At 41.8% G+C, this 13933-nt stretch overlaps 1 protein-coding gene across 1 annotated transcript in view; it reads left to right on the top strand.

Annotated features, from left to right (window-relative positions):
* LOC132829046 (E3 ubiquitin/ISG15 ligase TRIM25-like) overlaps positions 1–11286 on the top strand; it is a 38784-nt gene extending 27498 nt beyond the window's left edge. Inside the window, exons 6-7 of the mRNA XM_060846333.1 lie at positions 10218–10721; positions 11156–11286. Coding sequence (XP_060702316.1) covers positions 10218–10721; positions 11156–11286 — 635 coding nt within the window. The remainder of the gene's footprint in view (positions 1–10217; positions 10722–11155) is intronic.
* The last annotated feature ends 2647 nt before the right edge of the window (positions 11287–13933 follow it).

Here is a 13933-nt window from a genome sequence, read left to right as displayed (position 1 = left end):
ATTATTTTTTATTCATTCTCAGGATGAGGGCGTCCCCAGCTAGGTCAACACTTGTTGCCTACTTCCAATTGGGAATATAAGGTCAACCACATTGCTGTGATTCTGGAGACACATGTAGGCCAGAGCGGGTAAGGGTGGCAGTTTCCTTCCCTAAAGGACATTAGTGAATCAGATGGGTTTTTCTAACAATTGACAATGCATTCACCATTAGACTCTTAACTCCAGGTTTTTATTATTTTCAAATTCTACCATCTACCATGGTGGGATTTGAACCCAGGACCCCGAAATCTGGACTTCTGGATTAATAGGCTAGTGATAATAACACTAGGCTGTTGCCTCCCATAATGAAGAAGGGGATGGTTATAAAGAAGTTGTCTTGAGTAAGACAGGAAAGAGAAATAATAAAAAGATGCTGAAGAACAGGACAGAGTGTACAGCCAAGATTAAGAGTTCTTTATACAAATGCATGGAGCATAAGTAACAAATTAGGCACAGATTACAACCGGAAACCATGATATAGTAGCCATTCTGGAGACCTGGCTGCAGGATGGTCAGGTCTGGGAAGTACACTTACCAGATTATAAGATTTCCAAAAGGGATAGAGAAAACATAGGGGGGGTGCAGTGGCATTACAAATTAGAAACCGATTCACTTGTCTAGTGAGGGAGGGTGGATGAGGGGAATCACCCAGTAGAGATCTTATGGGTTGAACTGATGCACCATAAAGGAAATAAAACTACAAATAGGTGTCATGTATAAGCCATCTGATAGTAGCTCAGAAGTGCCATATTGTATAAATATTGAAATTAGGCAACTCTGTAGCAAAGGCAGTGCAATATTAATGGGGGATTTTAATCTTAACATAGATGTGGGGAGTGCACTTGCCAGAAAGTTTGTGAATTTCTAGAGTGTTTCCCACAGCAATGTCTTGGATGTGACAAGAGAACCAGCAATATTGGATCTAGTAATGAGCATTGAGCCTGATTTAGTTAGTGACCTAGTTGTGTGAGCATTTGTCAAAGAGCGATCATTATGTGATCAACTTTCATGTAGCATTTGTAAGAGAGAAGCAAAGATCGGTTACTAGAATTTTGGATTTAAGCAAGGCAGACTTTTTATGGGATGAGGCAGAGACTGTCCACTGCAAACTGGGAAGCTCTGCTAATGGGTAAAACCACTGAGGAGGTTGTTGAAAGAAATATTTAATGCTATTCAGAATCAGTTTGTACCCACGAGAAGAAAAAATTACATCTCACAGAAAAGAACATCCATGGACATCTAAGGAGGTAAGGGACAGCATAACATGACAAGAAAGGGCTTGTAAAATTGCAAAGAACAATAGAGATCCCACAGCATGGGATAAATATAAAGTCTAACATTAGTCACAAAGTGGCTGATAGTAGCGGCTAAAAAGGACAATGAAAGAGAATTTGCAAGGAACACAAAAGACAGTAAGAAGAGATTTTACAGTTATATAAAGGGAAAGTGACTCATTAGCCCACTGAAGGCTGAGACTGGAGGCATGTTTGTCAATGATCATGGAGAACTGGCAGGCATGGTAAGCAATTACTTTGTTTCAGTATTCACAATAGAAAAGGAGGATAGCTTGCCGGAAATCACAAAGAAATTAACAGAGAGGCAGGGATGGTATAAACAAAATTAGCTAGAGTAAATCATCTATATTGGCAAAATTAATGGAACTGAAGAGTTACAAATGCCTAGGACCTGATGGTTTCCATCCGTGGGGTGTTAAGAGAGGTAAGAGAGCACATTGCCAATGCCCTAACCATAATTTTAGAATTAGAATTAGATTTTATTGTGACATGTACCCAAGTGCAGGGATACAGGAGTACAGGGGAGGTTTACAATATCACCATCCATGGCGCCATCTTAGGTACAAGGTATCTTGGTACAAAATCTTGGGTAAGAATTTAAAAAGTAAAGAAATAAGTTAAAAGTTCAACATTACAGTTCTTCTCAGTATAAAGTAGTAAATAGAAATAAAATTAGAAGCTCCAAATTACAGCCTTTCCCTGGATTCAAGTATCTCTGGGTTGGAAAGTTAATCATGTCATTCCACTCTTTCAGAAGGGAAACAAGGGATTTACAGAGCAGTAAGCCTAACATCTGTGTTGGGGAAGTTATTGGAGTGTACAATAAAGTATACGGTAACTGATCACCTTGAAAACTGACAGTTAATCAGGAAGAGTCAGTGTGGATTCATGCCTGACCAACCTGAATTTTTGAAGAGAGGAAAAAGGTAGAGGTAAGTCAATGGATGTTGTTTTTCTATGCCCATTCAGGACGCTTTTAATAAAGTCCCAGACAAGGTGGAAATCTATGGAATTGAGGGCAAATTACTAACATGGGTGGGAAATTGGTTGAGTGGCAGGAAACCGAGAGTTGAAATAATGGGTAAGTACTCAAATAGGCAGCATGTGACTAGTGGTGACGCTCAGGGATTTATGTTGGGGCCTCAGATATTCACAATATTTATTAACGACTTGGATAATGGCATAAAATATCAAATATACAAATTTACTGACAACATAAAATTGGATAGCATTGTAGATAGTGGTAAGACAGCATAAAGTTATGACAGGATATTGATAGATTAGATGATAGCTATGGCAGATGGATTTTAACATAAGCAACTAGAGGTTATCGATTATGAATCAACAAGGGATAGATCAGGGTATGTTTTTAGAAAGCTCAAAGATAAATGCAGCAGATGTCCAATGGGATTTGGGGGTTCAGGTGCAGAGCTCTTTAACATGCCACAAGGAGGTACCGAACATAGTCAAGAAGGCTAATGGAATGCTGGTCTTCATATTTAAAGGGCTGGAATATAGAGGGAGACATTATGCTGCAGTCATACAAAACCATAGCTACACCCCACTTAGAGTACTGTGAGCAGAACTGGGCATCACACCTTCGGAAGAATTCAAGGTTCCCACATATCCCCTCATGCCACAACTATACAAAATGCTGGTGCGACCACACTTGGAATATTGTGTACAGTTCTGGTCGCCCCATTACAGGAAGGATATGGAAACATTGAAGAGGAGATTTACCTGGATATTGCCTGGTCTGGAGGGAAGGTCTTATGAGGAAAGGCTGAGAAACTTGGGTCTGTTTTCATTGGAGAGAAGAAGGCTAAGAGGAGATTTAATAGAGACATACGAGATGATCAGAGGATTAGATAGGATGGACAGTGAGAATCTTTTTCCTAGAATGATGATGTCAGCTTATACAAGGGGGCATAGCTGTAAATTGAGAGGTGATAGATTTATGACAAATGTCAGAGGCAGGTTCTTTATTCAGTGAATAGTAAAGGCATGGAATGCCCTGCCTGCCAATGTAGTTAATTCAGCTACATGAGGCGCATTTAAACATGGATGATGATGGGATAGTGTAGGGAGATGGGCTTAGATTAGTTCGCAGGTTGGTGCAACATTGAGGGCCGAAGGGTCTGTTCTGCCCGATGTTCTATGTTGGTGTAAAGATTTGTGGCTTAGATGGCTGTTGCAGTTATTGTGTTTGCCAACTGGGAATCTGATTTGCAGACATTTCATCCTTTTTCTAGGTGACATCCTCAATGCTGCGGGGCCTCTTGTGATGCACTGCTGTACTGTGTTGGTTGGAATTTATTTGATTTTGTTCACACTGCTTCCAGTTGCCAGTTCTGGTTGTTCATTACAGTGGTCAGAATATTGGGTCTAGAAGAAAGTGAGGACTGCAGATGCTGGAGATCAACAGCTGCTGGACAGTATATTGGGTCTCGGTCAATGTGATGAATGAGTGTCAAGCTTCTAGGAATTCTCTGGTTGTACTCTGTTTGACTTGTTTCATTATTGTTGTAGTGTACCAGTCAAATTTGTGGTCCTTGTTGTCAATGGGCATAGCTAGTAGGGATATCTGGTTGTAGCATTTAGGAGCTAGTTGATGTTCATGAATGCAGATTGTTAGTTATCTGCCTGTTTATCCTGTATAGTGTTGTATGCAGTCTCTGCATGGAGTCTTGTACGCCACGTTTGTCTTGCGCATGATGGGTATTCGGTCTTTTGTTCTGGTGAGTTGTCTGAGCTTGGCTATCGGTTTATGTGCTGTCATAAATCCGAGTGGTCGGAGGAGTCTGGCTATCAGTACCAAGATGTTTTTTAATTTCAGGTAGGGCGATTTAATGTGTTAGGTCGTGACAGGCATCTACGGATGAAGTTGCAGGGATATCCATTTTTGTAGAGGTGTTCTTCTCTTTGCAGGTTGGGAGTGCTGCAGTGTGCTGTAGCCCTTTTCAACAGGGTCCTAATGCAGCTTCTCTCATGTGTGTTTGAGTGGTTGCTGTTATAGTTCAGGATCTGCTCCGTGTGTATGGCTTTTCTATACACTGTAGTGGTTCTGTTCGCCGAACTGGAAGTTTTTGTTGCAAACGTTTCGTCCCCTGGCTAGGAGACATCATCAGTGCTGTGGAGCCTCCTGCGAAGCGCTTCTTTGATGTTTCTTCCGGCATTTATAGTGGTCTGTCCTTGCCGCTTCCGGGTGTCAGTTTCAGCTGTCCGCTGTAGTGATTGGTATATTGGGTCCAGGTCGATGTGTCTGTTGATGGAATTTGTGGATGAATGCCATGCCTCTAGGAATTCCCTGGCTGTTCTCTGTCTGGCTTGCCCTATGATAGTAGTGTTTTCCCAGTCGAATTCATGTTGCTTGTTGTCTGAGTGTGTGGCTACTAGGGATAGCTGGTCGTGTTGTTTCGTGGCTAGTTGGTGTTCATGTATGCGGATTGTTAGCTGTCTTCCTGTTCGTCCTATATAGTGTTTTGTGCAGTCCTTGCATGGTATTTTATAAACTACATTAGTTTTGCTCATGTTGGGTATTGGCTCCTTTGTTCTAGTAAGTTGTCTGAGCGTGGCTGTTGGTTTGTGTGCCGTTATGAGTCCTAGGGGTCGCAGTAGTCTGGCTGTCAGTTCTGAAACGCTCCTGATGTATGGTAGTGTGGCTAGTCCTTTTGGTTGTGGCATGTCCTCGTTTCGTGGTCTATCTCTTAGGCATCTGTTGATAAAGTTGCGCGGGTATCCGTTTTTGGCGAATACCTTGTATAGGTGTTCCTCTTCCTCTTTTTGCAGTTCTGGTGTACTGCAGTGTGTTGTAGCTCTTTTGAATAGTGTCCTGATGCAGCTTCGTTTGTGTGTGTTGGGGTGGTTACTTTCATAGTTTAGGACTTGGTCTGTGTGTGTTGTTTTCCTGTGTACCCTTGTGGTGAATTCTCCGTTCGGTGTTTTCTGTACTATCATATCTAGGAATGGGAGTTGGCTATCCTTTTCTACTTCTCTCGTGAATCGGATGCCTGTGAGTGTGGCGTTGATGATCCGGTGTGTTTTTTCTATTTCCGTGTTTTTGATGATTACGAAAGTGTCATCGACATATCTGACCCAGAGTTTGGGTCAGATTTGTGGTAGGGCTGTTTGTTCTTGTCTTTGCATCACTGCTTCTGCTATGAGTATGGATATGGCTGAGCCCATAGGTGTCCTATTGATTTGTTCATATACCTTGCTGTTGAATATTAAGTGCGTCATCAAGTACAGGTCCAGTAGTTTGAGTATGCAGTCCTTTGTACCTCGTTACCTTTGTACTTAAAATGGTGCCATGTGAGGCAACACTGTACACTTTGCACTGTACTCCTGTACCTCTGTACTTATATACACGTGATAAGAAAATCTAAATCTAAAAACAAAGTTAAGACTGTATAGTCAAGGTAATTATGGGAGTCGATGGATTTATAGTTGATATTGATGGCCAGCCTATTGCCAAAAATAGAAACCGAGATGTCAAGGAAGTGAAGGGAGAAGTCAGAGATTGGCCAAGTGAAGGTGAGGAAAGTGGAAATGAAATTGATACATTTTTCCAATTCTAAATGAGAGAGAGAAGCAACACCGATTATGTCATTGATGTACTGGAGGAAGAGTTGGTTGGGGCTCGAGTAGGATTGGAACAAAGAATGTTCCAAATATCCTATAAAGAGGCGGGCATAACTGGGCTTAATTTAATTGGCTACCCACTACCTGCAAGAATGGATCTGGAGGTAGAGTGGAACCAGCAATCTGGCATGCTCAGACCACCCACCTCCACAGAATGGCCAATTGGAACCTAAGCAACGTGTCCCATTACTCAACTGGAAATAAAAACTGTTCAAACAGCTGCCCGAAAATACCTTCAAAACCAGAATGTTAAAACTTGGCAAAGGGGTATTTCACCATTTTCAGGAGCTGGTAGGAATGATGGCAAATTGGAAAGTGCTTCTTCACATCAAAGAATGAACTTTGAGCTTTCTTCCACAACCAACAGCTATCGAATGTCGCTTAATGATTGGTAGATTTTTGTTATCCAAATGCATTAAAGGATATGGAGAAAAGGCAAGGTACACTTCAACATTGTTTTATGAAATAGACACAAAGACAATAGACAATAGGTGCAGGAGTAGGCCATTCTGCCCTTCGAGCCTGCACCACTATCCTTAATCAGTATCCTGTTCCTGCCTTATCTCCTTAACCCTTGATTCCACTATCCTTGAGAGCTCTATCCAACTCTTTTTCTTAAATGAATCTAGAGACTGGGCCTCCAGTGCCCTCTGGGGCAGAGCATTCCACACAGCCACCACTCTCTAGGTGAAGAAGTTTCTCCTCATCTCTGTCCTAAATGGTCTACCCCGTATTTTTAAGCTGTGTCCTCTGGTTCGGCACTCACCCATCAGCGAAAACATGTTTCCTGCCTCCAGAGTGTCCAATCCTTTAATAATCTTTAGTGTCTCAATCAGAACCCCACTCAGTCTTCTAAACTCAAGGGTATACAAGCCCAATTGCTCCAGTCTTTCAGTGTAAGGTAGTCCCGCCATTCCAGGAATTGATCTTGTGAACCTACGCTGCACTCCCTCAATAGCCAGAATGTTTTTCCTCAAATTTGGAGATCAGAACTGCACACAGTACTCCAGGTATGGTCTCACCAAGGCCCTGTACAGCTGCAGAAGAACCTCTTTGCTTCTATACTCAATCCCTCTTGTTATGAAGGCCAGCATGCTATTAGCCTTCTTCACTACCTGCTGTACCTGAATGCTTACCTTCATTGACTGGCGTTCAAGAACACCCAGATCTCTTTGTACTGCCCCTTTACCTAAATTGATTCCATTTAGGTGGTAATCTGCCTTCCTGTTCTTGCCACCAAAGTGGATAACCATACATTTATCCACATTAAACTGCATCTGCCATGCATCTGACCACTCACCTAACCTGTCCAGATCGCCCTGTAATTTCCTAACATCCTCCTCACATTTCACCCTGTCACCCATCAGCAAATTTGCTCATTGTATTAGTAATAACATCTATATCATTAACATATATTGTAAAAAGCTGCGGTCCCAGCAGTAATCCCTGTGGTACCCCACTGGTCACTGCCTGCCATTCCGAAATTGAGCCGTTTATCACTACTCATTATTTCCTATCAGCCAACCAACTTTCAATCCAAGTTAGTACTTTGCCCCCAATACCATGTGCCCTAATTTTGCTCACTAACCTCCTATGTGGGACTTTATCAAAAGCTTTCTGAAAGTCCAGGTACACTACATCTACTGGATCTCCCTTGTCCATCTTCAGAGTTACATCACGGTGGCACAGTGGTTAGCACTGCTGCCTCACAGCACCAGAGACCCGGGTTCAATTCCCGACTCAGGCGACTGACTGTGTGGAGTTTGCACATTCTCCCCGTGCCTGCGTGGGTTTCCTCCGGGTGCTCCGGTTTCCTCCCACATTCCAAAGATGTGCGATTCAGGTGAATTGGCCATGCTAAATTGCCCATAGTGTTAGGTAAGGGGTATGGGTGGGTTGCGCTTCGGCGGGTCGGTGTGGACTTGTTGGGCCGAATGGCCTGTTTCCACACTGTAAGTAATCTAATCTAATCCTCAAAAAATTCCAGCAGATTAATCAAGCATGATTTCCCCTTCATAAATCCATGCTGACTCTGACCTATCCTGTTACTACTATCCAGATGTGTCCTAATTTCATCCTTTATAATAGACTCCAGCATCTTTCCCACCACTGAGGTCAGACTAACTGGTCTATAATTTCCTGCTTTCTCTCTCCCATCTTTCTTAAAAAGTGGTACAATATTAACCACCCTCCAATCCGCAGGAACTGATGCCAAATCTGTCGAACTCTGGAAAATAATCACCAATGCATTCATGATTTCTCGAGCCACCTCCTTCAGTACCCTGGGATGTAGACCATCAGGCCCTGGGGACTTATCAACCTTCAGACCTAACAGTCTCTCCAACACCAATTCCCTGCAAATATAAATATAAATTCCCTTAAGTTCAGGTCCTTCAGGCACTGTTACCTCCGGGAGATTGCTTGTGTCTTCCCCAGTGAACACAGATCTGAAGTACCAATTCAATTCTTCTGCCATTTCTTTGTTCCCCGTAATATATTCCCCTGCTTCTGTCTTCAAGGGCCCAATTTTAGTCTTAACCACTTTTTTGCCTTTCACAAACCTAAAATAAGCCTTTACTATCCTCCTTTAATTGGCGTCCTTCTTTTCCTATGATGTTGAAACAGCTCAAATTTATTTTAAAAATATTAAATGTATATTAAAAATAAAATATATCCACATATATTTTTGTTAAAAGTGATTAACTAATACAGACGAAACATTAACAAAGTTTAGAAAAACAATCTACTGGCTGGTAGGAGCTGGAGAATGTAACTCAATGGACAGCTCTTTCAAAGAACAAGCATGGGGAAAATTGGCCAACTGGCCTCCTTCCATCCTGGAAGATTCCAGGATTCTAATACACAACAAATAGAAAACTATCTCATTCTGCTTGCAGTCTTTGGAGACTATATAGACGAGAGACATGAGACTAACCCCTCGTGTTGGGTTTAGGTTGTATTGAAAGGTGAGAGACTTTCCTCTGTAGCCCCTGGGTAGAAGGCAACAAGTGCAAAAGTTGAATACAGAATATTATTTGTATTAAAAGGATAAAAGTAGACAAGATATCATCCAGTATTATAAATGTAACATGGCAACACAGCCTCCAAGCCCTCTGTAGCAATGGTGCCTTGAGCTAAAGTGAAAACTTCATACAAGACTGAGATACGTGTTTTGGGAAATGGTTCTTTGTCAAAATTTTTGAAGTTATCAGGATAAACAAGTTTCTGTGAATATTCAATTCCCTCCAAAAACTATATTGGATAGAGTTTTTAACAACAGAGAATTAAAATATGAATGGTCTGATTAGAACTTAACAGAAGTGGTAGGTAAAATAATTAATTCCCAATGAAAGGAGAAAATGGATAGAGTCATAGTCATAGAGGTGTACAGCATGGAAACAGACCCTTCGGTCAACAGCGAAGTCACCAGATTCTCATCTTCTCTTCGATAGGTGGTGGTTTAATCTGAGGGTCACCATGTCTCAGGTAACAGGAGAAGTTAAGAAGCAGAGTCCCTCATGGTAACAGAGGATGATGAGAAGGAAAAAGAGAAAGGAAAAAGATGGAAAAGGAGAGACACAGAGAGAGAAGAATGTGGCTGGCTCAGGACCGCTATCATGACCTACCATGCCAGCACCATCACTTTTTAATATTTTTAATGTGGCAATATCTGCCATGGTCAGATTTAAACATATGTCATACAGTCATAGAGATATATAGCACAGACCAACTCCTCCATGGCAATCAAATATCCTAAATTAATCTTGTCCTGTTTGCCAGTATTTGGCCCATATCCCTCCAAACCCTTCATATACATATCAAGATGCCTTTTAAATGTTGTAATTTTACCAATCCGCTCCACTTCCTCTGGCAGTTCATTCCATATACTCATCACCTTCTGTGTGAAAACATTGCACCTTAGGTCTCTTTTATATCTTTCCCTTCTCACCCTAAACCTATGCCCTCTAGTTCTGGACTCCCCCACCCCAGGGAAAAGACTTTCTCGATATACCTGATCCGTGTCCCTCATGATTTTTGCCTTTGGCTGAATGACGTATTTCTGTGCCATATATCTAACCTAATCCTCATTTCATTTCAGATTTCAAATTCATTCAGATTAAGAAGTACATCGGAGATTAGATAAATAAATTAATGCAGAACAGGTTGGCTCCAGCTTGGTTCAGATATATTTACATAACTTCACCTAAGCAGGATTAGTGAAATATTTCTTTATGTTCACAGATGGACAGAGACTGACCCCGGATCTCAACACAGCCCATGCCCAGTTCATCCTATCTGATGGAAACAGGATTCTGACGCTCTCACCCAAGAGGCAGTCCCTACCCAAGAACACTGAGAGGTTTGACTGCTGCCAGCAGTTGCTGTGTGCCGAGGGAGTGAAAGCTGGCCGTTCCTACTGGGAGGTGGAGGTGCTAGGAGACAGTGGTGTGTGGAAAATTGGCCTCTGTTACAGGAGCATCAGCCGCAAAGGCAAAGGAACAGAGTGTTTGCTGGGGAGGAACCGCAATTCCTGGTGTCTCTATTCATTGGTGGGCTCTGTTTTAGCCCTTCATGATGACAATGATACAAAGCTGACTGTGGGAAACATTTCCAGGGTGGGAGTGTATGTGGATTTTGAGGCTGGGACCATCTTGTTTTACAGTGTCTGTGACAGGAAACTCACCCTCGTACACACCTTCCAAGAGCAAACCTTCACCGAGGCTCTCTACCCTGCCCTGCAGATTGGTGACTTCACCACATCACTCTCTCTATGTACACTCAAATAATTTCCAAGCTGAAATTGGTATGACACATTCAGGAGGCCATCCAGATTGAGCCGGCTCTCTGAAAGTGCCATCCCATTAAACCCACCTGTTTCTTTTAACCAATAGCCCGGCACATTTTACCCATCAAATATTTATCAAAGTTTTTATTGGACCTGGGAATTTCTATCTTAAACCCCTCCTTTACTTTCCTCGTATAAAGTACTTCCCATTTAAACAGCCTCAATGAGAGCTGTGGGTACATTATTCCTTTCAACTTAGTGTCCTTCAAGCTGAGCATCTCTTATGACAGTTCTGAGGAAGAGTCACTGGATCTACAATGTTAACTCTGATTTCTCTCCACAGATGTTGCCAGATCTGCTGAGCTTTTCCAGCAATTTCTGTTTTTGTCCCTAGTGACAGGGCAAGTTGAGTTTGCAGGGGTGGCTGTTTGCAGGACTAACAGAGGATGGGCCCAGGCTGTGATTGAGGATGACATGATGATAAAGGATGTGGCTTTTGAAAAGAGCCTTACAAGGACATTGTGATGCTCTGCTGCCCTGTGCTCTAGTTCTTGGGTTTATGGGGTCCCCAGATATCTTGGTGCACCCTATGGGGGTATTAGGATTGCATTCCACAACATCTATCCCATCCTAGTTCTTTCTTCAGTCAGTGAAATATCCATGGATAGACTGGAGAGTCTAGGGTCACTTTTTGCTGCTTCAGCCGGTTCCCACTTTTTCATTGCATCTGGAATTTATTGTCACTCAGATATTGTGGTTCTTGGCTTCCAGAAAGTTGCAGCTCCACTTTCAAGAACTGCAGAAACAATTCAGCATCCTTCTCTGAGCAGCACTGTCCCACCTACCAATTAGGAACCTCTGAGGAAAAAGTGGTAGGTTTCTGGAGTTATGGTGAGCCTGGACAGAGGACATGCTAACCTACCAATCAAAGGGAAGCCCAGTCCTGTCAGCGCCCACATTCCAAATCCATATTCCTACAGTCTCCTCGAAGTTTTGATTTCCTATCTCTGGTTGACCACCCCACCCCGTTTAATATTTGACCATTTTGCTTTGATTATGACAAGTGCCACTCAGCTTTCTGTTCTGTATTCCTGTTGTGGCTTACCTTAGTTCCAAAATTGGTTACTGTTTTGCTGCTGATCTTGTGCTGGAGTCTGCAAAATCCAAAAATAGTGTTGATACTTTCTGCAATCTCTTGGTGCCTGTGGAACAGTTTGTTTAGCAATTCCTTGGATTCCAGTGTTGGTGCCTGTTAGCTGTTTATTCTGTGGTAGAATGACTTGAATGCCAACGTTAATCTGGGGTATTGTTGCTAATGGACAAAGAAGCTGCTAAAATGTTAAACATTTTGCAATGTTGAAACATAAAGCATCTGTTGTATTTAGAAGCTTGATTGTCAACATGCTTTGAAAGATTTGCATCATGTCAGCCCCTCAGGACATCTCAATATACTTAGCAACCAATAAAGTACTTTTGAATTGTAGTCACTGTTATAATGTTGGCAATGTGGTTGTCAGTTTTCACACAATAAGATGTGACAAAGCAATAACATATCAAACTCATAAACTGACAATAGGGTGTAGCATTTAGACAAAATGATTAGGAAAATGTAATCTTTGATTTTTGATTCAATCATCTTGATTATTTCTAATCACACAAAGGAACAAAATACCTAACTTTTGATCATTGTCCAGTGATCCTGGACAAAATAGTGAGGATACAGAATCATAGAGCTGTACAGAACAGAATCAGACCCTTCAGTCCAATTCATCCATGCTGACCAAATATTCTAAATTAATCTAGTCCCATTGGGCAGCACTTGGCCCATATCCTTCTAAACCTTTCCTATTCATGTACCCACCCAGATACCTTGTAAATGTTGTAATTGTACCAGCCTTCACCACTTCCTCTGACAGTTCATTCCACACACACATCACCCTGAACATGACAAGGTTGCCCCTATAGGCCCCTTTATATCCCCTCTCACCCTAAACCTATGTCCTCTATTTCTGGACTCCCCCACCCCAGGGAAAAGACCTTGTCTATTTTCCCTATCCATGCCTCTCATGATTTTATAAACCCTTATAAGGTCACCCCTCAGCCTCCAACACTCCAGGGAAAACAGCCCCAGCCAATCCAGCCTCTCCCTGTAGCTCAACTCCTCCAACCCTGGCAACATACTTGTAAATCTTTTCTGAACCCTTTCAAGTTTCACAACATCCTATAGCGGGGAAAATGGGGAAGCACTAATCCCAAATTCTCTGTCCCTTCAATTAATCTGCATGTCAATGGGAACATAGATATAAAAGTAGATCAACTAGTCCCTTTGTGTAATGCCTGAAACACAAAAGACTTTCAATCTCAGACTTAACATTAATGATTAAGACATTCCCTCAGAGTGAGTAGGATATTTGTCCAGAGTACAAGAATAAAGAGAGCAGGAGAGGTCCTGTAAGAGTTAGAGGTGACGTCAGTGAAAGGTAGAGTAGATGGAAGAAGAATAGTATAAGGCTAAAGGAGAAAATAGTATTGTAAGAACAAACATTTTCCACATCGGCTGTTGATCGTTTAGCAGTGTGCTTGTCATTGGTGGTAGTTGGTGCCCTGGCGAAAATGTAGAGTCACAGGGAGGTCTTCAAGAAGTAGGTCTTCTATTTGCAAACAAAAAACTGTGAAAGTCAGAACGCAGATTCTCGAATGCTCCCGAACCCTCAGGGTCAGTGGTTTTTATATTTTTTTTAATCATGTTTCTGTTAGCTTATCAGCATGTGTTAATCAGAATTACCTCACTCCAGCTATACAATAAACCAATGATGTTAGTTCCCATTATCTCTTTAGTTCTGCCACTATGGTATTTTCTACATTGTACTTAATGTTATTCTAGTGTTACGATTAGACACTTTATTATCAATTCTGCAACAATGGTTTTTACTCTTTCATTCCTGATCCTACTTAATATTTTCCTAATGTCCTGATTAGATATTTATTATCACCTCTGCCACAGCGATCTTCCATTCCAGACTAATCTGTCATGATTAGATATCTAGCTCTTCCACCTATTACAATAGTCTCCTGTCTCAAGCTGACTCTACTAACTATTAATTAGATATTTAATGTCATGTCCCAAATATTTATTGTCCAAATCTTGCCATAATGATATTTAGCAGGCGAG

Source organism: Hemiscyllium ocellatum, chromosome 28 (assembly GCF_020745735.1).
Source record: "Hemiscyllium ocellatum isolate sHemOce1 chromosome 28, sHemOce1.pat.X.cur, whole genome shotgun sequence".
Taxonomy (NCBI): domain Eukaryota; kingdom Metazoa; phylum Chordata; class Chondrichthyes; order Orectolobiformes; family Hemiscylliidae; genus Hemiscyllium; species Hemiscyllium ocellatum.
Note: the sequence above shows the minus strand (reverse complement) of the source record. Positions and strands in the feature narration are given on the sequence as shown.